The sequence below is a fragment of the Idiotropiscis lumnitzeri genome, chromosome 4 (genome assembly GCF_059441095.1).
Source record: "Idiotropiscis lumnitzeri isolate Australia: NSW breed Sydney's pygmy pipehorse chromosome 4, RoL_Ilum_1.0, whole genome shotgun sequence".
In the NCBI taxonomy this organism is placed as follows: domain Eukaryota; kingdom Metazoa; phylum Chordata; class Actinopteri; order Syngnathiformes; family Syngnathidae; genus Idiotropiscis; species Idiotropiscis lumnitzeri.
Genome location: NC_142394.1, coordinates 13,795,504 through 13,823,063, shown reverse-complemented (window position 1 = coordinate 13,823,063; position 27,560 = coordinate 13,795,504). Strand labels below are relative to the sequence as shown.

The 27,560-nt window shown below is 42.0% G+C and overlaps 1 protein-coding gene across 2 annotated transcripts; it reads right to left on the bottom strand.

The window, feature by feature from the left end:
- Positions 1–1,140: 1,140 nt before the first annotated feature.
- On the bottom strand, positions 1,141–27,560 carry frmpd1b (FERM and PDZ domain containing 1b). Of its 2 annotated transcripts, XM_088293460.1 has the most exons (17): positions 27,430–27,560; positions 18,579–18,729; positions 16,187–16,592; positions 14,693–14,865; positions 12,614–12,716; positions 11,232–11,277; positions 10,851–10,955; positions 9,830–9,925; positions 9,148–9,273; positions 8,933–9,052; positions 8,611–8,744; positions 8,247–8,373; positions 7,856–7,948; positions 7,326–7,508; positions 6,821–7,022; positions 5,541–6,497; positions 1,141–5,384 (listed from the first exon to the last, which is right to left on the bottom strand). In XM_088293460.1, the coding sequence occupies exons 3-17, from the start codon at positions 16,291–16,293 to the stop codon at positions 2,926–2,928; spliced, it is 5,031 nt and encodes a 1,676-aa protein (XP_088149586.1). In that variant the 5' UTR covers positions 16,294–16,592; positions 18,579–18,729; positions 27,430–27,560; the 3' UTR covers positions 1,141–2,925. The 2 variants fall into 2 exon arrangements, with proteins under 2 accessions (XP_088149586.1, XP_088149585.1); XM_088293459.1 differs by lacking the exons at positions 12,614–12,716; positions 14,693–14,865; positions 16,187–16,592; positions 18,579–18,729; positions 27,430–27,560 and having other exon boundaries at positions 6,875–7,022; positions 11,232–11,366.

Here is a 27,560-nt window from a genome sequence, read left to right as displayed (position 1 = left end):
ATATGGTTGGGCTTTATGAACATGAATGCTTTTCCCTAAAGCACAAACGGCTCAAGCCGTTTGTCACAACCAAATAAAATGTTGAACGTCAAACTAAATGCTGTTGTATGTTTTCCGTGGAGTGCATTGACTCATCAGTTCATTTCGTGATTCCTGTAAATGGCAACTATGAAGTCAGTTGACTTCTGTGGTCCTTTAAAACACTATCCCTAATGTTTTCATCTCCAATGACACAGAAATAAATCATATTGGATTATTATATTCTATTTAAAAAAAAAGGCATCACGGAACAAAACCCTTCAATGTGAAATTGTGCGCCTGATGATCAAACTTTTATATTGCAGAACCTATCCTATTTGACTCATTTTGTGTCAAAACCAGGACAAGCAGTTCAGAAAATTGTGCCACATCTGAAACTTTGGGAAGCCTTGTACTTTTTTACCAGTACCACGCATACACAAATATGTGCTCGCTCTACTTCGCATTGAATCTCATCAACAACAAACACCGAACATGCTTTCTTTTGTGTTTACAGAAATCAGTCACATCACTGTGAGAATGTGATTTTGACATGTGCCTCGCCGCAGACTTTCTAGATTGCTAAATCAAGAAGTCAGACAGATAATGATCAGATTAAGGGCAATCTGACTTGGAAGGGAGACTTTGGCTCAGGCTGGAGGGCTGAGCTGTCGTGGTTACAAAGCCTCTCTGCTCAAGTGTTTCTTTTCATTGGGACAAAATTAAAAGCTCTGCTTTAAAGGAGCGTAGGCTATAAGTGTTCTCAATCATCTTGCTGTCTGGGGAAAAAGAAAACGGTTGTGCAGTTAACATTCCCTGTCCACATTATTACGTAAACCTAAGGTACTATTTAAAAAAATTGATATCTGCACAATATAGTAATTTGCTGCAATGTCATGCCTCCTCCACATAATACTGCGACAACACACGAGCTGTATCATATTGTACATTTTGGTTCAAATTTAGCTACGTGAATCTCAGGTGCTTTTGCACCACTGTAAAATCCTGCCACTAGAATAAACATGCTCATGAATACCTTTCTGACAGCAGCAATCAAAACAGATTGCATGGTTAAAAAGAGAAGGACTTGGGACAACAATGTTTTGACATCAGTCCAAAACATTTAAAGGTCATCGTGTCATTTATTCCCAAACATATATCTTGGTACATCTGCATAATTGTGGGTACAGAAACATGACTGCGGATGAAATGTACAACTATAACCCAGAAGGAGAACAAACGTTGAAGTGGCACAGGCACTGTTAAATGCAACAGCTGCACATTATGAGTTCTACGTCCAGATGTTGGCACACAAATGGAGGCTTCTGTCGAGAGTTGGGGGCTTTTTAAACATGAACTGTCACCTACTGGTAAAACTACATCTTTGCTAATGTACTCTTTCTCGTTCCCATTTGTGGAAGCAGACGTTATTCTCTATTTTCCAGGTGGTGTAAACAAGCAGATTAAATTAACACTGACAACTCACATAGATCAGTATGGAGGCTTTAAAATGACAAATTCTAATGCCATGCAACTTTGCCGAACGTTGCAAGTGAAAATGCTGCTAGGTTCTCCAGAATTGAGACACTGACCAATATTTCCATCAAAAAAAGCACCGGTTATTCTCGGACAAACAGCGCGGTTATTGTTGTTACAAGACAAAAAGAGAAGAGGCGTTTGCTCGTAATGGGAAAATTAAGCTTCAAATTTGATTCATGAACCAGTTGTTGTATTTTTGAGTCCTGTAGATGGCACTGTTGCTTTAAATAAAGGAGTCCAAAAATACTACAACTGGTTCATGAAGCAGATTTGAAGCTTCATTTACCCATCATTAGCGTTTGCATAGCCAGAAACTGAAGTAGTGACATTAATATGAGACAGAGATAAAAAGGTACATTTTGAAACTCATGTACATAATTCGTCACTAACATACCCAAAAAGGAAAGTATAGGGGAGACAATTGTGGATAGTTGTTTTAAGACTTTGGATCATTGCTACATCAAAACAGCGTCAACAGTCACTTTTCGGACTTGCCAAAAATATTTTAACATAAACACGTTCCCTTGTTTTATGCCATGGTCCTTACGCTCACATTTCCAGAAAATATATGCTGTCTTTATATACGTATATGAAAACTACATTATAATACTGCATAATGTTTGAATGATGAAAGTGTTTCACAGATGCTCAGTAAGGACAGAGGAAAGCGTAGAAAAACACTTAACACAAGGTTATGTGCCTTTATAAAAAGGTGCAATCTGTAACAGTCAGAAGTACTCTCCCTGATTTGTAATGGTACTGTCTAATCCAAGTTATTTGTTATTATTATGTTGGAAAAACAAAATCCTTAAAAAGGTGCAAACCTGTATATAGAAAACAAGTTGGTTCATTTTTGTGCATTTATGATCGTTCTTAGTAAAATGGACTACTAGATTTTAATTTAAAAAGAGACAATTTACAGATTACACCTTGTGGAGTGACTGAATCTAAATTCAAATAATACTGTCTTAAATATAAGGTAAAAAAAAAAAAAATCCAGTGACATCCATAGTTTCATATTTTTTAACCACCAGAGACCTGAACATCACAGACCACGGTGCAAATACTGTAAAAAATAAATACATAAATACATAAATGGGCAATTCATCCTCACATACGTACACAGGTTGTAATAAAATAAGAGAAATATAAGAGTTATAAAACTCATATGTACAAATGCATAGTCCAGACGCATCCACAAAGAGGCTAGGCCAGGTTTCCTCTCCTCGTTTAGCGTTTTGTGGGCTTTGTGTTTTCACGTCGATATGTGTGGTGTGCATGTGCATGGCACTTACTGTACAAAGAACAAAGGGTCCTATACCTCTCGTACTCTAAATTCAGTGTCTAAACAGTCCTGGGGTTCAAAGTTTAGAAGTTGAGGGGTACACCACTAGCAGTATCAGAGGAGACTAACGTGGGTGTCCGGAAGAGCTGTGTGAGCGCAAACACAGACGAGATGAGTACAGTGCAGCGTTTGGCAAGAAGCCTGACGCCATCACCTTCTCCTTGGCTCTGTCCAGAGCCATTAAGGCCCACACTCTTGCCTCCAGCACCAGTTCCAGCTGTCTCAACAGCCCCAACAAATTCTCGGTACAGAGCCACGATCTCTTTCAACTTGTCCATAGGCTCCTGGCTGTCGTCATCCAAGCTCGCATTATGGCAGCTGTCGCAGTCGGAGCATGGACTGGTTCGCATGCATGCTGCAGATAGCTGAACCAACGCACCAAAGCTGTTAGATAAAGACCGGAGGGCTTCATCAGGAGCCCAGCCTACACGCGTGGCCCGCTGACACCCGGACGCTAATCGTCGAGCCTCTGCTTGGAGAAGACTCCTCTCGGCCTCTGTCATGCTCGCAGGACTGCATCCCGTACAACCCGTTTGAGTCGTGCTGCCTTCACTTCCATTGTGATTGGGGTCGGGCGCGGCACCATCCTGCTTTGACAGGATGTCTGTTTGCATCTGTTCAGGTAATGCCCTCTCCAAAACCAACAAAAGCTGATCTATATCTTGTCGCAAGGAGGCAAAACCTCCTTTCAGGCCACCGTAGTTCTTGTTGGTAAGGGAATGAAGGGGACCCCGGAGTGACGTTGTCGGCGACACCGGACACGAAACTAAGGGGCTGAGTTCAGAGGAGGCAGTGGAGAAAGTAGAAAGTGGACGGGGGTTGTCTCTCAGCAGTGACAAGATATTGGGATTTGGAGGGGGTGTGGTGGGCGAAGGGACAGGAGGAGGTCGTGTTGTTTTTGGACGCGTGCGGCGGGAGAACTCATAGACAGTAAGCTCCTCGTCGAAGCTGATGCCATCCTCGTTGTCGCCACTGAAGCAGTTGGCGTAAACGGTACGGCAGCCACAGGCCTCTCTCTGCTGCGGAGGGGTGCCGTCTCCAAGAGAAGAGGTTGGCGAGTCGCCGCCAACTTGCATGTTAGATATGCCTCCCATTCCCACTGCCGAGTGGGTCCGTGACTGAGGCTGCTCTGATGAAACATTGTGTGCACTGTTGCTTGCAAAATTGAGATTCGGATGCGACCCATTTGTCCCATTAACCTTTCTCAAGTATGAGCTTACTTCCTCTGCCTCCTTAATGGTCGCTATGACAACCTCAGCTCCATCCTCTAAAATATTCCCTCTCCCGCCTGATTTTGAGGCCACCATTTCTTTATCCTTCACAGGGGTCTTGTTCGAATCCGACAGCCCACTTGCAACAGACAAACCTGACCCAAAGCCAGACGTATCGCCATTGATTGAGTTGGTGGAGGGGTAGTCCAGAGTCCCTAAAATCTCCTGTGAGCGGGTCATATACCAAGGAAGCGCCTGAATCTTCCCTCTAAGAGCAGAGGCAGAGAGTCTGCCTCCAAGGCTAGAAGAACTACTCCTAAGATCTGAGCCAGACCCAGATCTTCGTTCTTCTCTACTTTCGTGGCCACTAACCACTTTGGAGCTGTCTGAGGTGAGGGAGGTGGCAATTGATGCGTCTGCATTTTTGGGTGACAGGCTCTCATGGCTCACGGACACTCTTCTTGGTCCTGACTGGACACTGCCATTGCGGCTGCTCCAGGGGTTAATACCATTTGGTGGGCTTGTGCTGTCTTGAAAGATGCGTTTGCTTGGATCTGTTGGAGAGACCGGAGAGCTAGCAACTAATGTTAAAGGGTGGAGAATTTTTGGGGAAGTGGGTTTTGGTGGTACTGGAGGGGGAGCAGATAACTTCGAACCTGAATTTGAGCGAGGGATAAGGGGGGCATATGGTGGAGTTTTCGTAGTCCCATGACTTTTTGTCAATTCAGACGGGTCCTTTTTGTCAGGAATGTATGTTTTGTCTTTGGAAACAACATGTTGTCTATTCTCTTTTGGCTTGTTTACCAGTTCCTCTCTGGTTTGCAGCGCTGTGACTGGTAACGGTTGTTTGTTACATCGCACCGCAGTGATGAGTGGCGACCCTCCTGTACCATATGTAACCGACTTGAACTCCATCGTGTCTGGCTCCATTTCCAGGAGATCAGAAGACAGACGTCCACAAGCATCTCCGTTGCAGTGAGCATATGATTTCCCATGCTTTGGAGACTTGGGGGGGATAATCTGGGGTTTGGGAGGCAGATGGGGCTTCGGTGCCAGTGGTGGTTTAACCTTAACTTCAGGTTTCTCTGCAGGATATGGTTTACTAACAAGGTTATTTGTGGGATGTTTACGATCCTCTACTCCATTCTTGAATTCAGAAGGTTGCACTTTCTTGAAAAGAGGTGAGCATAGCTCTTTCCCTTTAGCAGCTGGAAGTGAATTCCACGTTCCACTCAACCGATTAGCATTCCGCCGATCCGCAAGCTCTACATCTGCAAGAGAGAGGCAATTTGTCTTGAATAATCTTTCTTAAATAATTGTATGCATCTTTTCCAGTTACGGTTTGACAAATGTCCATCAAATAAAAAGCATGCAAGCATGCATTTGAATTAATAATGACATCATGAAGTTATACATCATGAACAAACCTGAGAGATCTGGAACTGGAGGAGTGAATCTTTCCTGTGCATCAAAGAACTCCTCTTCAGACTCTGACACATTCTCTTTGGCCAAAAGAGCTGCTTTAGGGTTTGGGGAAGGAGTTTGGAAAAGAGACTCTTCATCTTTGGAGAGGCGCTGCTCAGCTTGTCCTGCTTTGTGGCCTGGTATGGAACTGGTTCGTATTGGTACTTTGGGAGGGGTCTTTTTCTTCTTTCTTTTAATGGGCACTCTATCGAAAGGTGTGCTGTCAATCATCCTTAAATCTCTCGAACTCGGGATCTTAGAAATGCGTCTTAGTACCTCCCTTCCCCGCTCTTCCTCCTCCTCTTCCTCCTCTTCATCATCACTAGTAGCCCCCGATGGGCTTGAGAGGAAATCAGCTTTAGAGAGTTCGGCAAAACAAAGACAAGAGTTGTCATTGATTCGGTAGTTGAGATTGGTCGGTCTTGACGGGCCTTGGAGGCGTTTTGTTTCCATAAGATAGGGTTGATGAACATCCAAACTTTGGGGATTCTCTCTTGTGAATGACGCTTCTAGATGAGGACAAACCTTGACTGTTGCACTGCTCTCCTCTAGGGCAGCACTCAGCGAGCTGCTCGACAAGCTGGAAACGCTGCTGGTTACCCGTAGATCTGTGTGGTACCAACTGGCCTCTGGATTCAGTTCCTCATTCATCACTTTACGCAGACCGATTCCTGAAGCACCTCGTTCCTCTTCATCCTCGTATTCACAACCTTCTGTTGTCACTACTATCTTCACTTCCTGTTTGCCTTTCTGCTCCTCCCTCTCTCGTCTCTCCTCCTCTTTCCTCTTTTCTTCCTCCTCCCTCCGCCTTTCCTCCCAGTCCTGACTTGCTGGGTCATGGTGTTTGTAATTCTGAGAGTCCATTGGATCATCCTCATCGGTTGATTCATCTGAGTCACTGCAGCAGCGAGACACATAACCTAGCACGAGAAACTATATGTTAGCAAAATACTGTGTCAGTTCATCATTAGATACGAATGAGTGGCTTTTCTGTCTCTACCCATACTTGGTGGCAAACATTAACATGTGATGGAAATAACGGAGTCATTCCAGAATTGAAAAACAGATTTGTCCAGCTCTGCCATCATCAATACACTTTTTACGACTGTTCAGTATTTTATTTATCATGTGCTGTGTTTTCGTACAGTCATCTCAGGACAATTGTAATGTAATGTTCTGGAATGACCCATGGATCGAAATGGTCAAAAGCAGAGAGTAATTACTTAAAACAGTTTTTGCTCACTTGATAGGGACTCATAGCACACGCCCTCTACTACGGTGAACTTCCCACACACACCTTCTTCAGCAGCAATGCGGTGCACCCTCACTTTGGGGCGCCCCATTCGGAAGACATTGAGACTCGGATCCACCATGAGTTTGCAGTACCCTCCCAGCAGACACCCTAGGTCTTTGGCTGCCAGAGAGTCCATCAGTAAGGCAAATGGCTGAGAGATGGAAGGCATTGTGGAAGATAGTGTAAAGCGGAAGTGATTTAAGCCAGGGGGGTAAGGGAGAAAAAGGAAATGGAGTGGGACAAAGGAGGAGAGAGAGTCACATTTGAGTCCAGTGAATTAAGCTTATGGAACTCATACACACTCCCTTAAGCTACTTGGGTGTCACAGGAAGCATGCTTGACCTATATTTACTCCAGCATCAATTGTCTAATCTGTGTCAGCATCAAAGTGCCTCCTTTTTAATGAAAAATAAAGCCAAGTATCTCAGTATTCACGTGCAAGTAACTTCCTTACCTTCATGTCGTGCAGTGAGATGCGCAGTAGACTGACTTTATCCGACTCAGAAAGCAACTCCACACGGCTGATGCTGCTAAACTCAACCAATGTAGAGATTACGTTGAGTTTGTGGTTGATGACCTGACTCATGCCATACTTGGCTCCCACCAACAGGCTGACCAACACCTCCCTTTCTTGAAGCTGGGTGTTGATGAGAGGGAAAACATCAGCACAGAAAAACTTTAAATAGTATTCAGATACTGCGGGAAGGTCAACAAAGCAGATACAAAGTTCCCTGCTATTTCATGGTTCGTCATTCATGCCCCTTTACAAAGCTGCACCCATAGTTGCTGTTCCGACAGACCAGAAAAAATACAGTATATGCCTCTCAGAATCGTTTTATGTTGTATTTGTATGTGTTGCTGCGCCGCGTGTGTTGAACTCAGTTGGTTAGAAGTTTCCAATGACTGTAACAACTAATTTCCATCATCTTATCTATGGTGTTACACGTTATAAATTAGAATTGAGATAGTGGACTTAACCATTACCATCATCGTAGCTGAGTAGGATCTTCCCCCATAAGAAACAAGCTCTCCCAGTTGAGTGAGGTAGGCCAGACGAGCCTGGGAAGCAGATATCACCTAAAGCAACATAAAAATGAGGAATAGGAGGACAAAAGAAAAGTGGGTTGAGTAAACACGGGGAATACGTATCGCCAGAGAAAGAAAAATAAATTCAGCAAAATAATGTCCTGCACTCATCTTACCAGGCTACATATATCCCATAAAGTGCCCTGACTACTCAAGCTGTCACTCTATATATCACTTTAAAACCACAGGAGGATTAGCTCTTAGCCAACCCTACAACCACAAATGAACTTTTATTGGCCATCATTTTTACACAGTACTGTATTCACAGGCCCCTCGGTCAAACTCTTACCTTCTGCCGAGGCTCTAACAGAGACTGAATTTTTTTGAGGTGGTAGCTGATGGCTTTCCTCAGGTCCTTCTCCCTCATGTTGCTCAGCAGCGTGGGAGAAATGAAGCTGTCAAGTCCAAACTCCTTCCTGTCAACACCCAGAAGAAGAAATGATAAGCACATGGATACAGCCTCAAAGTGTACACCCACGACACGAAAAAGATGCTAAAATGACAATCCAAATTTTATAGTGCATTTTAGGTTCATACTGTCATTTCACCCGGAAATCAATTTAGCGATATCTAACTTTTTTTGTGAGTAATGTATATTAGCTTGAAATGTGTTTTTTCAATGTGAACCATAAACCGTGCACATTAACACTTACGTAATGGCTTTGATGGAGGCCCTGGTCAGTCCGCAGCTATGCAATCTCTCGTGCATATGCAGGGCAGCGAGGCGAAGTGCCGTGTTACACTTCATTTCGACAGCAAAGCGCTCCTGTAGTACATCGCCTACACTCTGGAAGCACAAACCAAAGTAAATTTTATGCTTGCTAGGCAAGACAAGCACTTTTTGTCCAGACGTAAAAATCGAAAATACATGTACATCCTTGTACATAAATAATATTTGGATACCCAATTTATCATTTTAAAAACAAACATTTTGAGAGGCAAACACTCAGCAAGTAGCAGCTGTGCTTCGCTAACCTGTAAAAATAAGTACTCAAAGGCAAAGGCGTCCTCCTGCTGCATGTCCGTGGGATCTCTGGGAATGAAGCATACTCGAAACAGACATCTGTAATCATGGGAGTCTTTTTTTTGCACCACCTGATGGAGTCATGAGACACCGATGGAAAAGTTACCGCAAGTTCTGGAAGTCAAAGCAACAAACATTTTAGATTTCATTGATGTTGTTTTCTTGCCTTCTGTATAAGTTCATCTTCATGCAGCAACAGGAGTTTGGTGATGCTGTACTGTTGCTCTAGCACCAGGGAAAAGTATTCAATAGCCCGGATGGATAGTTTATCCTTCAGAGTCAGAACAATATCCTGGAATGGTGAAAAAAAAAAACAGTTGAGACCCCCGTTCGACAAAATGATTTCACTCCAGCCTGCTAACGGCAGATGGTCAGTGCAAATGGACTCACTCACTTTTGGCTCCCTGTGGTGAGGAAAACAAGCAACAAAACACAAAACCTGCTGTAAAAAAATGGTGTGTTTTTTTTTTAAACTACATTTACAAATACCAAATGCGTTACATCACAGCTTTACCGCCATTCCAAACGCGAGTTATTCTTACGTTATCCTCACACACCGGAAAATTCTCCCCCTCTTTCCTCCTTCAGAAGCCATCAAATTAATTGCTTTTTCACTATCACGCCATTGGAGTGCGGCAAAAGTCTCCCCCGCAATGAATACTCTTGAGCAATTGCAAAATGTCATGCTGTGTGAATATTACTCTTACAGTACGCCAACTTCAGACTTCTTGAAACTAAAATCTTTTTAGTGAGCATTAATTCAAACATGGAGTACTGCATATGAGAAAGCTCCACCCAAAACAGATTTGGACACACTTTTCACACGGGTGCTCATGTACAGCACATACCTTGACGGTGGTGGTGTGGTCAAATTTGAAGGCCTTGGTCTGTCCATTCTCTAAATAGACTTTTAGAACATTGGGCAGGAAGAGAAGAGAGTTTCCCTGATGGAGAGAATTTAAAAAAAAAAAGAACAAAGAGAACATGACAAGTCTGCAATGGAGAAATGCCTCAAATGTCTACTATAATGTGTGCAAAAAGCACAGCATGGTAAAATGGCTGCCCCTTATAAAGCAACACTAAAGATTTTTATCAACGGAAAATAAGCCGCTAGATCTACCTGAGTGTCTCAGAAGTGAAGGGGAAATTTAATTGGATTAGGCTGCTAACATTATTGGATCGTAGCAGAACAGATACAGTAAGGATAATGATACTGTTACTACATTGTCATGGACAGTTTATTGAAGCTTATGATATAGATCATCAAAATATTCATGACAATAGATGGTCTTTGTGACAGATGGGCTAATATTTTTCTTATATACTGAAAAAGGTATTGAGACACTCCTCTTCATCAACAAAATTATTCAATGGGGTTTCATCATAATTAAGCATTTTATGAAAGCATTTGGCGTGTGCTTTTTTGTGGGAACAGTTTAGATAATTTAAAAAAAAAATATTTAATTTAAACATGAATGAAAATCACGACATGAAAATATAAGAAAAAAAATCTCCCAGACAAAAAAAAAATCTTAAAATCTTGGTGAAAATCATGAAAAGGGATAGAAAGTCCATGTTGGCTTTCTGCGCTATTGTCCATGTGAATAGAATTCTAAATTTATTGTATTTTAGCATTTATTGCTTTTTATTTCTTCCTAATACTGAATTTTAAAATTTTCAGCCCAAGACTAATTTTTATCTGTAATTTTTGACTTTCTATGCTCGCTGTTTCTCTCGTCCTGTATTGACACGTTTACACAGTTTACTTGCTGCACAGTGTGCCTTAAATGGCCACACTGTGACAAATGTGTATATTTTTCATTTGAATTCTATTTCTAAAGAAGTCTTTGTGGATATAAATGTTGTCACCTGAGTGTGCCCATTGACCACCACCTCTTCTGCAAAGCGCACTTTAACTGGATTACTTCTCAGACGGGCCCTCTTCTCTGCTGACATGATGGATGATTTGGGATTCTGCAACACACATACACATAAACGACATGTGGCGTTGTGTTGGCGGAAACACGCTTGCTGAACTCAAGCAGGACAAAAGCAGTTCATTATTCCACTAAGTCTGACTCAGTAGGCCGACTTGCTGTTTGTACATTTGTACTTTGTCACGTAGAACACTTAATCTTGAAGCTACATGCTTGAAATACAGTAAAGGGAGATATTGGTATGAGTGATGGTGCAATGACTCTTAGTGAAGGCATGCCGAGCGAAGTTCATCAATGTCTTCTTTGTACTCACAGTCATGTGCCGGAGGATTGTCACGGTTATACAGTCCTCTAAGTCCCTGTGCGGAAAAACAACATACACACACACAGATCATATTCTTGTTTCAGCTGTCAAGCAAGCACTTTTTCCTACAAGCTCTGCCCCAAACCTGCTAAACTATTGTCTCACATACTCTCCCCCCCACAGCATGAATCAACCCTAACGTACGCCGCCAAATAGTGAAGCTCATCTAATGACACTGCTTTGTACTGGAAGGGTCACACGCACATATTGGCACAACGCGTGGCCTGGTTACTGGAAAGGTTAATTGATCTGATCAGGTGGTTTAATTAGAGGACATGTAATACAGTTAATCATAAACTAGTAGGGCAGTGAGTCCATTTCATTGAGGGAATCGACAAGTATATTTCAACAGCTTGGTGATTAAATGCTGCCTCTAAAGGTGACAATGCAATGGAATCTCTTTAGGCCTTCACTTTAAGTAGTCGTATCAGCTTTGATTATCTGGGCACTCGCTTGTTTTCCACACTTGGGGCCCTACTTGTGCGAGTAGAAGCGATCAGCTTGCTGCCACAAACACTAGGCATGGAAAAGGAGGAGACAGCCAATAGCCGACGGGAATGCACCTGTGATTTCCAATCTACTGGTGGTCATTCTAATGAAAGCTGAGTTTATTTTTCACCATTAAATATTCTGTAAAAAATGCCACAGTGCCACAGACTTGTTTTTAAGACAGCTGGGAAATGAGCTATAGAATTATAGTTTATTTCCTTTTTAAACTCCAACTATAGACATTCAAAAGCCATTGTGATGGAACATGACAAGAGGGTGAAGGGGGCAGGCTTAGAATAGTTTTGGATTCATTTTGACTTTTGTTATTTAAAATTATTGGCCCTTTTCAAAATGATTTGCTTTAATTAATTTTTTATTAGTTTTCGTATTTGTTTCAGTTGTTTCCATATATAGAGTATTTCTTTACTGCAAGTTATATATTTAAAAAAGTTCACAATAATAAGTACAGTGTAATACAAGAAACTGTAAATCCCAAACAACAGTTTGACCTACTTTCCTTCTGTACGGCCGTACAGTAAAAGAGAAATAAAGTCATTTAAAAATGAACCCCAAAGCCTCATTTATGCATGTAATTAAATGACAAACAATTGTAGTTAGTTTTAGATTTATAAGCGTAAGACTTAGTTTCAGATAGTTGTGTGTTTCTGTTTTTAAAGCACTCTCTTTTTTATTCTATTTCATTAACGATAATGTTTTTTTCAATTTGACTGTTCAGTTATTTTGTTCGTTTTTGTTGAGTATAATAACCTCCAAAGGGGGTCTTCCTGTACAAAAGCAAACACTTCTGGATGGATGGATGGAAGTGTTTCCGCAATTCTCACCTTAAGATGTTTTCCACCTGATCGGCGTTCAAATCCTCCAGCATTGTATCATTGATCTGCAGCACTTGATCTCCTGGATAGAGTATCCCATCTGCAGGACTCCCTACATACACACACGCACACACACACACGCACACGCAATCAAAAACGTGCATGCTTGCATAAAACAATCCTGGTTGCATATGTGGGCTAGTATGGCTACTTTTAGCACAGATTAAAGCAGAGCTTTACACACGGACGTAGGCGTACATACACGCGGACATACACAGGCACACACGCACACACAAAATGACACATTTGGTTATTCAACATGGCTGACTCAACAGCTCGACTGAACGTGAGGGGTTACAGTTATTCTGGGACTCTTCCAACCCGGCTCCACACCGCTTTCTCGCGTTTTATTTATACTCATTTGTCTTTAGGCAAGCGAGCAAGACTGTGGAGCAGCAGTTTGGGCTTACGCTTAGTAACGCACACTTGCAACACAAAAACACACGGAGACCACATACGCGTAAATGCATACGCCCCCGCACTCCTTTCGCACGCCCCATCTGCCTGGCAAAGCCCCGTCTGCCCATGAGATGCATGCAGTTTTGTACACGCACACGTTGGCACACATTCAGGCTCACTCATGCTGCACAAGAGCACGCCCCTCCCCCGTCGAGCTTATGTGTCACTTCTGCTAATATCCTGATCTTTACAGTTTTTTAAGAGCCCTCCCCTTCCTCTTTGTTTTGCCATGCGTCAAACTAATCCACAAATGTCCCAATAAAGCTGTCAGGCGCAGCCGCACCCATGTCAATATCATAGCATTTCCTCACTTTTGTTTGCACTTTGGCCAATTTCCGAGTCTCATGTTTTCTGCATCCATCGTTCTATCCCCCTTTTTCTATCAGTTACCCTTTTAATTGGACAAGAAAACATCTTTGGCAATGTCAGTGGTGAGCTTTAAGAGCCAGCAAGGCCTTTTCTGATGGCCTAAAAACTATCAGAAGCACCAAGGTACATGGACTACAGAAAGTGTAATATTTGTTCCATGGAACTGTATTTGTACATTCCCAATAGTTTACTCTCCTCATTTCATTTTGTTTCTCCTGGCAGGACTACTTCCATTTGATGTTGATGTAATATTTTTTTTGTGCAATCAAGTGTTGCCCTGACAAGTTAATCTTCCCTGGGCTCACTGATGTAACTTCAACTCAATTAGCAATGGGACGTTTTCTTTAGCCAATCAAATATCAAATTTCTCTGTCCTGGTCCAGAGTACTTGCTCTCGATGACATCAGCATTTTTCCATCCTCTGATTGGTTGGTCTGACCAAAACACGTTTTAGACAACGTCTACTAGCGAAGCATGTCTGTAGCCATCTCCACCATTAAAACATAATAATCAGCATCCCTGATGCTGATGATACATTTTTCTATGAATTTGTCATGTTATTAGGTAAATATTAATTGCGAACTCCTCCGGATGATGTGCATGGAATAAATGTGTGCTGTAATATTGAGTTTTTGAATAGGATTACAATGAGACAGTGGCGGTAGTAAGAGACGGATTAAGTCCCCACTAAAGACCGACAGGTACCCAATGTAGCAAAAGTCATTTTGTAATGTCACCTGACAATGGCGCAATCATTATCATCATCACTATTATATGTGGATTTCAATTTAAATTTTTTTTCCTAGTCCTAAAAATAAAACTGGCTTACTCTTCTCCTTTATTACGTGTCGAAGGTTGAATTTTTTAATTGTGTTACAATGAGCGACCGATAAAGAGATTACTTGGTGCATCAATCATCCTGTACAGTGAGCTACTGATACAAGTAATACACCAGCATTTCTTTCTTTTGCTTCTTAAAGATGGCTAACGGAAAAGTGATTGAATTTAGAAAGGGTGAGCAGGTTGTCACTGTTGTTCAGGCCAACCCCGCTGGCTCCAAGCCCGGCAGCCTGAATGCCAAGACAATCGACACGTGCATGTCTGTGTGTGAGAGTGGGAGAGAGGTTGTGAAGTGTTACGTAAAGCAGTGGCCACTTAAAGAGCCCAATGTGGACACACTCTGTAGCACACTGCATGTACCTGTGACCACATCCCTGACCAGCAGGGGTGTGTTTGTGGTGAGCGCGAATCCATGTCCGGTACTTCGGTCCAGCACAGGATCTCTGGTGATCTGCAGTGACAGCTTGGCTTGGTAATTCTGATTGGACAGGCTGTTGGAACGTTGAGGCCTCCCATCGCCTAGCAACCGCTCTCTGAGGGGTCCAAAATGGGTGAGAAGTTAAATGAGGGAAAGTGTAAGAACATATAACAAGGACTTGTGGGGTGAGGTGGGCTACGGTGGTGGGGGGACCAAGGAGATCATGTAACTGCACAGTCCTGTATTATTACCGATTGGCGTGTTTTGACCGGTAATGAATAAGCACACAATCTGGGTTCTCCTCCGTGCCAAACGTGTTTGATGGGGTTAGGGTCGGGGTGCTCAGGTTCTGTGCACTGTCCTAGGATAAAGGGCCTTTTCCAAATTATTTAAACAAATTTGGTTATATGGAATTGTCCAAAATCTCTTGTTAAAATGGAGAGTTAAGATCAAATGGTTGATTGATTATTTAAATGATTGCTGGTATGTTTCAAAGGTCTAAGGCTCCGTTCACACTGCATGGCGTGATGCCCAATACAGATGTATTTTTATTTTTTTTTGTTATATCAGATATTTTTATGTATTTGTTCACGTTACAAAAACATGCGATTTCTGTGAACGGAACACGTCCACGATGTAACAAACAAGCGCAAAAAGCACAACGTCAAGTGAAACGATGCTTTTTGATGGCCTAATTTCATGGAGACGTTTACTAAAGATGAGGTGTAAAAAAAATGAACCGTCCGCATGGTCGGATTTGAAGAAAATGCACGCCACTTGAAAAAATCTGACGTGTCGCACATGGACCAAAAAAAAAAAAAATTATAATTGAGCTGCAGTGTGAACATAGCCTAAGAGCTACGAGTGATGCAGTAAATAAAATGATGAGCTGACTAGGCAGCAACCTTCATACTGCTGGGTGTGATGATTTTGATGAACTCGTTCACGTTACAAAAACAAACGTGTCGTCTAATGTGACTGGAACGTGTCCGTGATGTGACACGCATGCCCACAAAGCACGACGGCAAGTGACACGTGCAAAAGACGACGTCACGTCACGTGCTGTGTGTGGGGGCTCATCTTTTAAGCATCTCGTATCGACAGAGGAGCGATGGAGGAAGAGGTAGAAATATTTGAGGCATATCTACTAGAAATGATGTGACGTCACAGAGATGTCTACTAAAGTTGACATTATTGTAACGCGCAATAAATGAATTCAAACTTAACTTGGTGGCTGATGCGCTTCAGTCTCTCGCATATGTATGATTTTCCATTGGTATTGTTTAAAAAATACATCCAGACATTCAATCTTGAGGTGACATTATGCAGCACGGCCCCCACAGAGTGAAAAAGGTGCAGATTTCGTAACACTTCTCAGACAGTTTCGTCACACCAAAATTACGTTATTGCATTTCCCCAACTGGGACGAGTTGTACCTGCTCAGTGATTCTCGGGTACGACGTATTATAGTTCCCACCACCTGCTGAACCCGGCTTGCCCTCCGAGCCGGAGACCTACTACGACACCGCTCCTTCTCCTCCATTTATCTAAGGAGACACAGATAAGGAAGGCTTTCATTTCAGACACTGAGCACACAGAAGCAGAACAAAGCATCTCAGAGGAAATATCTTTGTAAGATAAATCAGAGCGCAGATTCATCTCCATAATTGCAATCTCATCCTCTTTGATTTGCTAAGACGTGTGTATTGCCATCCTTGTGTGCGATGACTAATCAGACATGCAACCAGTCAGGAGTGCAAGACAGAAAGAAGAAGACGAGAGGGAGGAGGCAGCAGAGTGTCGCCAGCCGGAACGCATCATATGATTCCCGGACCTGAAGACCTGATTCAGAGCAAAAATAAAAAAATAAATTGCTTCACTGGCGGACAATAACAACTCACAGACATGCGTCAATCTACATATTAACAAGGATTCTGCTGTCACGCATTTCTTCTGATTTGGCTGTTCTTTAATCACACCATGTCAGGACATAATGAGAGACAAAGGCCTCAGTGAAACCACGAGGAAGCAAAAGCAGGACGGGGTTATAACCTTCATTTGGAAAGGAGTTCCCCACATCTTTGTTATGCTTTGTGCAGACTCGTCTAAAAATATGCTTTACGAAATCTAACACACACACATTTACTATGTGCTTGTTGTGTAACTTTGAAGTATGGTTGAAAGGCATTCACAGAGTAAGGATATGTGTCAAAATCAAACCTTATTGTGGTTTTAAGATCTGAAACAGTTTTGGTATGTTTCTTCTTCATCTTCAGACGAATACTCGATTTGTTGGAAATGCATTTTCACTCTCTGTGTTTTTGTTTTCCTCAAATATTCTTTTATTTCGGTCCTGTCATACATGTTTTGCATACTGGAACGGATCAGTTAACACTGGAGCCTCAGATGATGAGAGAGCAGAGGCGACTTATGCGGAGGGGACATTTGGTTTGTCGCATATGTGTGGTTTGGATTTTTGAAACACTTCTATTTTTGAAAAAACATTAATATGTGAATTGCGACTCACATGAGAAACAATTGTTTGAACACCCAGGTCTTGTCCGATTCTGAAATGGTGATTCCCAACCGCAGTGCCAAATTTAGGAACAACCTGACATTGGCTGACCCTCACATACCTTCCAACCCACTGCATCCAAAAAATTGGAAAACAGGTTATTAAAATTGTTTAACCATAATTATCAAAGGAATCAGCAACAATTTTGCTAATTGATCAACGGTTTAGAAGTCTTTTAACTTCAAACTGTCCAAATCCTCTGAATTCCAGCCTCCCAGCCAAATAAGATATTTGCAAACATCTGCTTTTAATTTGTAAAACAATAATCAACAGTTTTGCCAGTTTTCTGACAGTATATGGATCAAACCAGTAAATAGATCTTAATTAGTTTATTTTCCTGAATGCTCTGCACTGTCAAGTTGAAATAATGTCGTCGTTTTGAACAAAGCAATGGAAGCTAAAAAAATGTTGTTTTTTTTTCATCCAACTCAACAGATTTGGTCCTCCCAAAAATTTAATGACGCATTCTACATTCATCAGATTCAATTCCTCGACGATATGCAGGACAGAATTTCTGATTGGGTTTAAGAAACAATCCTGGCTTGATCGTCATCTCAGTTGCTGTTTGTGTGCCAGTGATGACGCGACTCCCGCAGTAATACTATAGCATGCCGCGTAGGTTTGACCTTTAAGAGGATTAGAAGCCTTCGATCTGCACGGGACAACATTGGGCAGGGTGTCACTTTAGCACCTCCTGCTGATCTGTTCTGAGGCCGATTGGTGAAGATGAAAAAGGATGAGCGAAGCGACATCGCTGACAGCTGCGGCCAGGGAGATGAGTGTGATTATTGACGCGCCGCAGAGGAACGGGGACTGGCAAAGCACTCCATCTCGTGTGTGTATAAGTGCACTGGGTGTGTGTAAGTGGAGTGTCAGGTCGAGCAGATCCCACACAGAATTCATTTTCACTCTTTCTCCTTCTATTGCCGAGTCAGGTAACCATCTCCAATGAGTTAGAGCAGCAGGATTCTAGCAGTTTTATATCCACCCTAAGAAGCCATTCCATTGGTTTACGAGCACATTTTTTTCATGTAATATTAAACCTTTATGACTCGATTCTGCTTGTGCAGTAGAGTTCATGCTAAACCCAGAAAGGGATTGCCTAAGATGTTTAGCTCCAAACAGAATCCAGAAAAAAAGCATGCACATAGGATAAACGTTCAAAGACGGGAATAATCCAAACCAGATGAACATTTGCAGGGTCCCGACATAGTGCCCCGCATAACTAGGAACTGTGAGCTGGTGTGACTCACCGTGATGAAGCTTGCCTCTTTAGGACTCCACAAAACAAACAGCCGCTCGCCCTTTGAGACATCAGCTCTGCAGCCCCTCCAGGATTGGCTGAAAGGAGCTGTAGGGGGACCTTTGTGATCATTGGTGCTGGTCCCAATCTGGAGTAGCCACCTGTGACGAGCAGATTACAAATCCATCAGCGAGACGTGTCGAGTAAAATAATCAATGTCCACGCAAGAAGCTGATGTCTACAATGAAGATTGAAACATCCTGTAATCAAATCTGATCAGCATCTTTGAGTGAAAAAAAAATATTCCAGTATGATATTTTCAGGGTGACTCCTGAAAGTATGTCAAGCAAAGCAGATGTGAATCCAAACCAGCTATGTGAATGTGGTTTTCCAAGAGGCCCCTCCTCTGGTCCCCAAGGCTCTCTCGCTTTCTCTCTCTCTCACTCTCACTCTCGCTCCACCACAATCTCTGATGCACATGGCGATGGGGAGACGAGGCCCTCCATCCTCATCTGGTTGTCTAAATTAAAATTTCATAGCGCCCAGTTCGGTTAACAGTTCTGGCTGGGCGCTCGAAAGAGGACAACCGAGTGTGGCGAGCACACAGAAAGGCTGCCAAGCAGACAGAAAATCTTGGCCGGTCCTAAAATCGCATTCATCACGAACATCAGTGGCGGATATGGCTGGAACCTAAAGCCAGCTTGGGGCGAAAATAAACATTTGGGGAATGCTTTGCCGTTGGCTGCGGGGTTAAGAGAGACAGTGCATAACCACACATCAAAACCGACTAAAATTACACTTCAGCGTTGACCTGCTTGACGTAAACTGCTTCTGTTGGACTTCATCTTGCAACTCCTCCTTTAAGCCCTGTGTCCCATTCACCGAGTTTTTTGAGGAGGCCCGTGCGTTCCAGTGAAAAGGCAGCAGAAGACCAACACAGACTGCAAGGGTACATGAATAATGCATGGGGCTAATGCAGCTAGCACAGCCTCCGACCGCCTTCTTCTACACCATTGCCAAAGCAGGCAACGAGCGCAAAAAACTAGAGGGGACACTGGAAAGACAGATGGGGGTTGCAGAGGTGAAACGGGGAAATGGGAGGCGGCTTTAAAGGGGGCTGAGAAAAGGGGACTGGGATAGTGAAAGAGTGGCTCGAAGAAAAGAAACGAGAGAAAGGACAGGATATTGGAGGGGGTGCGGAGGGAGGGGAGATTTTAAAGAGGCCGAAGAGGGAAGCGTCTAAGAAATGCATTGCTCAAGTGAAGTGGATGAATAGAAAGAACAAAAGTAACTACAGTGTGTCGCGAGGGAGTGTGTTCATAAGAAGGAGTTGAGAATGTTGATGAGAGCAGCATTCCTTAAGGCAAACATAGCAAGATGGCATGACACTCAAGTATTGTGTTCTTGTTGAATAAACGAAATGTTGATATCAGCTATTGTTTAAGTTACTTAGCAGTACAGCGGTCCCTGGAGATACAAAAGATAATTTGTTGAGTGACCAATTTTTGTCATATTTTTTTTTCAATTAGGAGAATAGCGCTCTATAATGTTGGACATTATAAAAACAGCAAAAAATCTAGTTAACAGAATACATTATCGTTGTGCTGCTCCTTTTGGCGTGCTGGCCTTGGCCAACAGGGGGCAGTATAGTAAGATCATACAGGCAACAAATGAAGAAGAGTCATCACAAGTTTCAGTAACTCAATAAACAGCAATAATATTAGTTATTTTGTGCAGAGGATGAATAATATATGCCTCTAAGTATTGTCTGTCCAGGAGGCGTCGATTTAACGGGAACATAGGAAGCCCTGTCAATCAATTTGTTTGAGCACCAATTCATGCATCTATATTCTATAATCTATACTGAGGACGATTGTGGTCAAGCGCCCGTTGGAGACGAGAATGGTACACCATCAACTCATCACCAGTCACTCACTGCACATAACTGCTGTGTAGTTGAAGAGATTTCTTTGAATGGTCATGGTTGCCCAAAAGGATGCTTGTAACGCCAACACGGTTACAGAGTGGCTCGGCAATCCAGGCTCGGCTCCGGGCTTCTTGTGTGGAGATTGCTTGTTATTCCTTTAATTTAGCTTCCTGGCACATTCCAAAAATACCCACGTTCAATTTGTTGAAAACTCTAAATTATCTGTAGGTGTGAATTTGACTGTGAATGAGTGGCTGTATTTATGCACTGCAAACAGCTGCTGTTTAGTCTAGGGTTGTACACAAGCTCCCTTTAAATATGAAGAATTGTGGAATTAAATGTTCAAAGTGCATTATGTGGCTTAAACGTATTCATCATGTACATTTGTTAAGACAAATTCCGTTACCTTTTACGTTTAAGAAACACATGTAAACTCCTTTCTATCGGTACATTTTTATTTACCTAATTTGCCACACATTTTAATTGAATCAAGTACATATTTTTAAGCTTAATGTGACTGTATTTGTATTTTTATAGGTAGGCTGGAGAACCAGCGGTATAAGAAAAATAGACATAGGGTTTGGTTAGTCCATGTTTATTTTCAATTAGAACACTTTGAAGCGCCACGTATGGCATTTCTGACTCCACAGCCAAAGGTGTGTAATTTTGTGGTGATTCAAATCAGGATTGTTTGGCCTTGGCAGAGATTTGGAAACTACCAAATGCAGTTGAGTTCTCCATTTTGCTTCATTTGTCCTCTCCTTGCTTGCTTTAAATGCATCTGCACTTATATACCCCACTTAGTTATCAGACATTTTATTTCATCCCAGTAGCAAATCAATGAGCAAAAACTGCTGGGAGTCCGATGGTCAACTACTGCCGTATGCTAAAGTTCCCATGCAGCGACTCACTATGCCCTGCAGCCTCCTCTAGTCTTCATTGTGCGTTTGAGGTTATGAGGGCTGTCTCAATCCCTGTGCTGCAACGTCTGCGTCTCATTCTTTCAAGACAATCCCCCACTCGGAGCCCATTTTCCCACACAAAGTCTCTCTGTCTGACAAAACAGTCTGTTGTTCAGTCCTGTGGTTTGCTACGAGCACACACGGAGTTCATCGACGGTCCGCTCTGTCCTTCTTGCGAATAACAAACTTGAATTATTCAGTCAGCTGGTTGCAAACGCTGCTGTTACAACCTCACAAGCTTTCATATGATAAGCGAGAGAGAAAAAGAGCCTCCTTCACTGACTAAACTGCGGCTTTATTTTGGAAAGGCAGCTATTGACATCTTGCCCCAATTCTGTCCCACAAACACACACACACGTACACACACACGAACTGCCCTCCAGCTGAACACAGCAGCAGCAGCAGAGCAGTGGCACTTCATACTTCACACTTCACTTCAGTCATACACTCACAAACACAACACACTTGGCAGAAAAATATTTATTTTCAATGGCTGCTGTCAAATGTGACACAAAAATATCAGTTAAAATCCAAACATGAATTCAGAATGCGTAAATTGGGGCTTCCAGAATGAAATATTTTGCTTGGAACTAAATGGAATGAAACTGCACAGAAGGAGATTTCATTCTTATGTCGTCAATCTTACTTTTCTCAATTGGAGGAGATGAACTGCAGTTACAATTTTTCTTCAGTCATCTGGGTTCATACTGTAACTTGACCAACACCGAATGAAATCATATCCATCTTTTCCTTTGTGTGTATCACGGTTGTGGTTTTGAGTAGCTCAGAAACCACTTCAAGGATTTTTATGACATTTGCTTGTTGTTGTTGCCCCTTTAAAATGAACTGTGACCACTTTGACAGGTTAGCAGCTGATGTACTAAAAAATGTCTTGACGAACTGGAAAACTGGTCGTATCTTGTCTCACTGTGAAGCCAGAAATGTTTGGCAGGAATCAAATTGGTCAAAAGTTGCATGCAACCTTCCAGTGTAGAGTTTGCAGGTTCTCTGTGCTTTTGTGGCTTCTCTCTCTCGATCAGGTGTGGGAAAACTGCGGCCCGGGGGCCACATGTGGCCCGTTAAATATTTTAATCCGGCCCGCCGAACTTAAAAAAAAATGTAAATGACTAAACCTTGTTAATGTTTTATTTTCTAAATACTGTTGTTTTTCAAAGACATATAAATTGTTGTAATGCTTTTGTTCACTTTCATCTAAAATTAAATGTAGTTGTTTTCTCCATTGTGGCCCGCCAATCAAAAGGTTTGCCCACCCCTGCTCTTGATAACTCCGCCGTCCCACATTCGAAAAACATTCATGTTAGCTTAATTGAAGACTCTAAATTGTCCAGTGGTGTGAATGTGAATGAATGTTTGTTTGTATGAGACTGAGGTCATCCACAAATGACCATGGAAACACATTACTCAGAATTTTCAATTCATCGTGCAAGTGACACAATTCCAATTATTTCGACCCAAGTGACCTCATTTGGATATTCATCATAGCACCATAAAGAGAAAGAAAACTCAGCTATTAGCCAATAATAGACGAATTGATTTGATGCATAAAGTATCTTGATTCTGTAAATAGGGTGAGATCCGATTCAAGTTGGTTTATTTTAAAGTGGAACAATTTAATTTTGTTTAAGTCATTCGATTGTAATTCGACGAACTTGTCATTAATGTAAAAGTGGCGTTTCATACATATGAACGAGTATTATAAGAGCCCCACCCCTGACTTTGCCTACAGCAGATTTTGAACCTGCGACTGTCTAGTCAGGAAGCCAAGAGCTACTGCTGCCCACATGGACAGGAAACTTATAATCCTGAACTGGATGATCCTATGTGGGCCTGCCACTGGTATTCCCGACAACATCACATCTGCTGCTCTTCATGCGGCCGTGCAAACTCATTCCATTAGCCTTATGAAGCCCGGACTCACCATACACAACTCATTTCATTTCCCCTTTCATCAGCGACTTGGCGGGGCTCACAGTCCCCAGTGCACTATGAAATAATGAACCTTTTGAAGATTAATAGCGCGCTGTGTTGTGCTACACGTCACTATCGATGCTTTCGCGAGAAGAACATCTTGATCTCTGATGAAGCCTCGCTGGATGTGAGCGCGTGATATATTGTCCATGTCTGAGGCTTACTTCAATAACTGCATATCAGGAGAACCATCTTAAAATATCATTCCAACAGTACTGCAGCTCAAAGGCGAAACAAACAAAGACAGGGGTTCCATTCCAATGTAACTTCAATTTGTGCATAGAGCATCCCGAACCTACGAAGGCCCAAAATATAAAACAATCAAATGAAAACGTGAGCGTGCCTTCTTTTGCCGAAATGTCATGTCGGATCCTGTAAACCCATTTTCTCAAAGTATTCATATTAAATATTACGATTGAAATGAAAAGAGAGATCTCCTTAAAGCTGAACAGAAAGTCTACGCTGTTCCATCCTAATAACCTTTTGTACGATATGCTCCTAAATAGAGTTGGCCTACATTGTGGCACCGCTGCCAGTCAACTGTGCCATCACCATGGAGCTGTCACATCAATGAGGTCGTGTCTCCCTTTCCTCTGCAACATAGTGTACGCACGGATATGATTTTCACTCATATTTTTGTACCCACCCTCTCCTCCTATACAACCATCATCCATCCAAGCATTATAAAAACAACCTGGGCTGTATGTACAAAAGAAGTGGAAGACCGACAGCAAGCGTAATAGCAGCTTCAACTCCCCTGAGAAGCCTTTCGACAAGGTTTTGGAGTGTGTGTGACATTTTTTTTCTCTCCATTCATCTAGTTCATACGTCATGCGAGGAGATAAAGGCGCCTCCCAAGGAGGGAAGCCTAGAAAATATCTGGGTGAGATGAAAAATGAACATCGAAGGATAACTGAACTACTGATTCAGAAAGTGTCATTACGGTGTATAATAATTACAGAAACATCAATGCTAATTTCCGTTAGCCAGTTTGCATCACATTCTGGCATTAAACTAGTTGATTTTCGGTGTTTAAATATAAAATGGTTTATTGAGTTTTGTGTCTGTTTTATTTTTTTGCAGTAATTGTCAACAGTGAGGGACCAAAGCAACAAAGTGAGAGTGAGAACAGGTGCTAAAGAATCATTTAAAAAGTGTTTACATAAGTTTGAATGTGTTGATAGGATGTATAACACTGTTAATATGGTTATTAAAGTCTTTTTAGAATTCTTAATGCCTTGAGATACTGTTCTTTTATTGGATGGCAATGCTCCTTTTGATTGGTCAAAGTCAGATAAAAGCATGCAATCCCATATGAATTTAAGAATTTACTGCACGTCTTTGTGATATGCATATTGCACATCCCATTATCGCCGTGACAATAATGCCCTAATTTAAACTATTAATGAGTCAACGTCCTACAGTGACAACAACAAGACTCCGCTAAGTTATCGGTTGACCGAAGAATCATTTGGCCTAGAAGACCAAGCCAGTAACTGCCCTGCGGACACGCAGGAAAAACGAAGATCATGGCAGGCCAGGCTGGCTGCAGTAAGTGGGACAGTGGAGCAGTCAGCGGGGCAGTCAGAGGCTAATGCAGGCAGGCATCAAGACTTTCCTGATGTGCGAGCTCTACCCCTTGTGTGTCTCCTCTGGCAGCATGAGCTCAGAGCATGCACGTCCCATCACATGGAATAACATACATCCCTGAGTCACTGCACGCCGCCTGCAGCAGGACCACAGCACACACGTAAGCCAAACACAGAAGATCCACCGTTTTCACACATCACAGGAGTAGAGATGCGAAATTTGGAGATTTTTTTTTAAATTGGAAATATTCTGTAGGAATGAACTGGAATTTAACAAATAGAGGATTAAGTATTAATCGGGAACTTCAATATTATAAACATACTTTAGCCCAATAACTAGACTTCATGCCAGTGCCCTGATTTATTTTTTGAGTTACGAGCTGTCACTTGGTTACATTTTTGCATTGGATTGCTAGCAAATTTAAAATAGGAGCAAGCTTGAGCTACCCTGCCGGTTGAGTGGAGTGAAAACAAAAATGGGACAACTTAAGTTCCGTAATGCCCTCGCATGTGGGCAAAGGGCAGGCTTGCCATTAGGCAAGCACGGGCAATTGCCTGGGGTTCCAAAGATATTCAGGGGCATCTAAAAAAAAACTGAAGAATAAAGTTTGATTTAATTTAACTCTATTATTATTGTTTGGTCTTATATGTGGGTAAAAACAAAACAAAATGCTTAAATTATCTTGACCGTTTCAAGTTCCTCCTCTAGCTTCTCAGGCAATGGACTATTCCATCTTCTTACTGTGCATGTGTCGTGTTATAGGAAAACAATGAAGAGTTATCCAAGTAAAGAGGAGGACAGTAGAAGGCCAGAGGAGTGAACAGTCCTCCTAATGTTGAGGTTGAAAGAGGCTAAGCAACAACCAGATGGTATTGCCAGTTGCAATATTGCTTATTGCTGTCAGATTTTGGAGGATGCAAGAAAGATTAAGTAGCGTAATGGATATCATCAAGAAGACGTGAGTATTAAAGCGGTTGAAAAGGTAAACTATGGTCAATTTCAATAGATGTGTTTATCAATTACAATAAAAGTGTTGAGATGGTTCACCTGTTAGTTAACCTTGGTCAATATTTTTTACTACATTTTTTAATCAGAGATGCAAGTCAACTTTTTATGGATTTCTAGAATTTTTGGCTGTTATTACAAATTCACCCTCATTTTTTTCACATCAGGTTTTCATAATAATAATAATAATAATAATAATAATAATAATAATAATAGTATGAAACAATAATATAATATTCTACATAGAAAATCCATCCATTATCTGAACCACTTATCCTCATAACATAGGCTGGCAGTAATATTTGCGAATTAAGGGTTAGGTTGAGCAATTGGTGGATTTATTTGTCTGAAATGTCATTATTATAAATTATAACTTTTGGTCAAATCTGTTGGTGCAAGTTTATATCTCAAACATAAAACAATAAATCAAAAGAATATCTCTAAAACCTGATGCGCAAGAAAAAAAATAAATGTTTTAATTAGTGTCTATTTTTTTTAGGGAAACATAAAGCCATCATCTTAAAAATTGCTAATGACCATCGTAATGCACAAGAAGGATTCCATCACGGCAAATATGAACCTGAAATTCACACTTTGATTGATACTTAATGACAAATATTGATATTCCACATTATCTTACAGGCCACAGATGTAATGTTGCTGCCTCCAAAGCAGAGCTGTGTCAATGAAAGTGTGACCTGAGACGGTGTTAAAACCATGTCGTGGATTAAATCAAAACCCCGCAACACCGAAACGCATTGTTCCGGTCTAGTTGTGTTGTCATGTACGGCATGGCCTGGCGCAGAAGAAGGAGAACGGGGCTACTGCTTCTGGCCAGGACATGAAGACTGGGAAAGAATAAAAAAGGATGAATGTCCCACGGCACTGCCAGTCGCCTACGCCCATTCATAATATGTGCTTGACTAGCTACACTTTTTGGATCATTATGAATCACAGGATTCAGTTCAGTTTTCACCGTGCATTCATCATTGCGCCTCAATATCACAGCTAACAGTATGCAGAATGATTCAACTAAACGCATCGAAAATGTGGAAATGTGGATATACGTGTGGTCACACACTGCCTCCAGAAAGCATCCACCCTTCCCCTATGGTCAAATTGTGAATCAGCAGTCGGGCAAATCAAGAGTCTAAACAAAGGAAAAACGTCAGTTTTTTGTTGGATTCATATATAATCTTAATCCGATTGAAATATCCATCGCCTCAATCAAATTGGAACCTGGGTGTAGTCCGTGAGCTGCGTGAACTGCCGTCAATTGAATTATTCATTCGGCCGCGAAATCTCAAGCGGAGATGACGGGAATGGACGCAAGGTGCGAGGAAGGCAAGCGATCGGGCGCCTGTGCGCGTGGATTATTGTTCACTCACCTCGTGGTTTTCAGGAGGAGGCAGTCTGGCAGACTGGCAGTCTACGGAGGGTGATGCGGATAATGTGAACACAAACAGCGATTGTCTCTCTCTCTCTCTCTCTCTCTCGAAAAATACGCCGCGTGATCCCC

What these genes read in the sequence shown, in the direction of transcription:
- frmpd1b (XM_088293460.1), bottom strand. Translation starts at nt 16,293, where the DNA reads ATGGAGGAGAAGGAGCGGTGTCGTAGTAGGTCTCCGGCTCGGAGGGCA. An exon ending in TGGTCAATGGGCACACTCAG is followed by an intron (nt 9,926 to 10,850) that starts GTGACAACATTT and finishes TCTCTCCATCAG; the next exon opens with GGAAACTCTCTTCTCTTCCT. An exon ending in ACCACACCACCACCGTCAAG is followed by an intron (nt 9,274 to 9,829) that starts GTATGTGCTGTA and finishes TCACCATTCCAG; the next exon opens with GATATTGTTCTGACTCTGAA.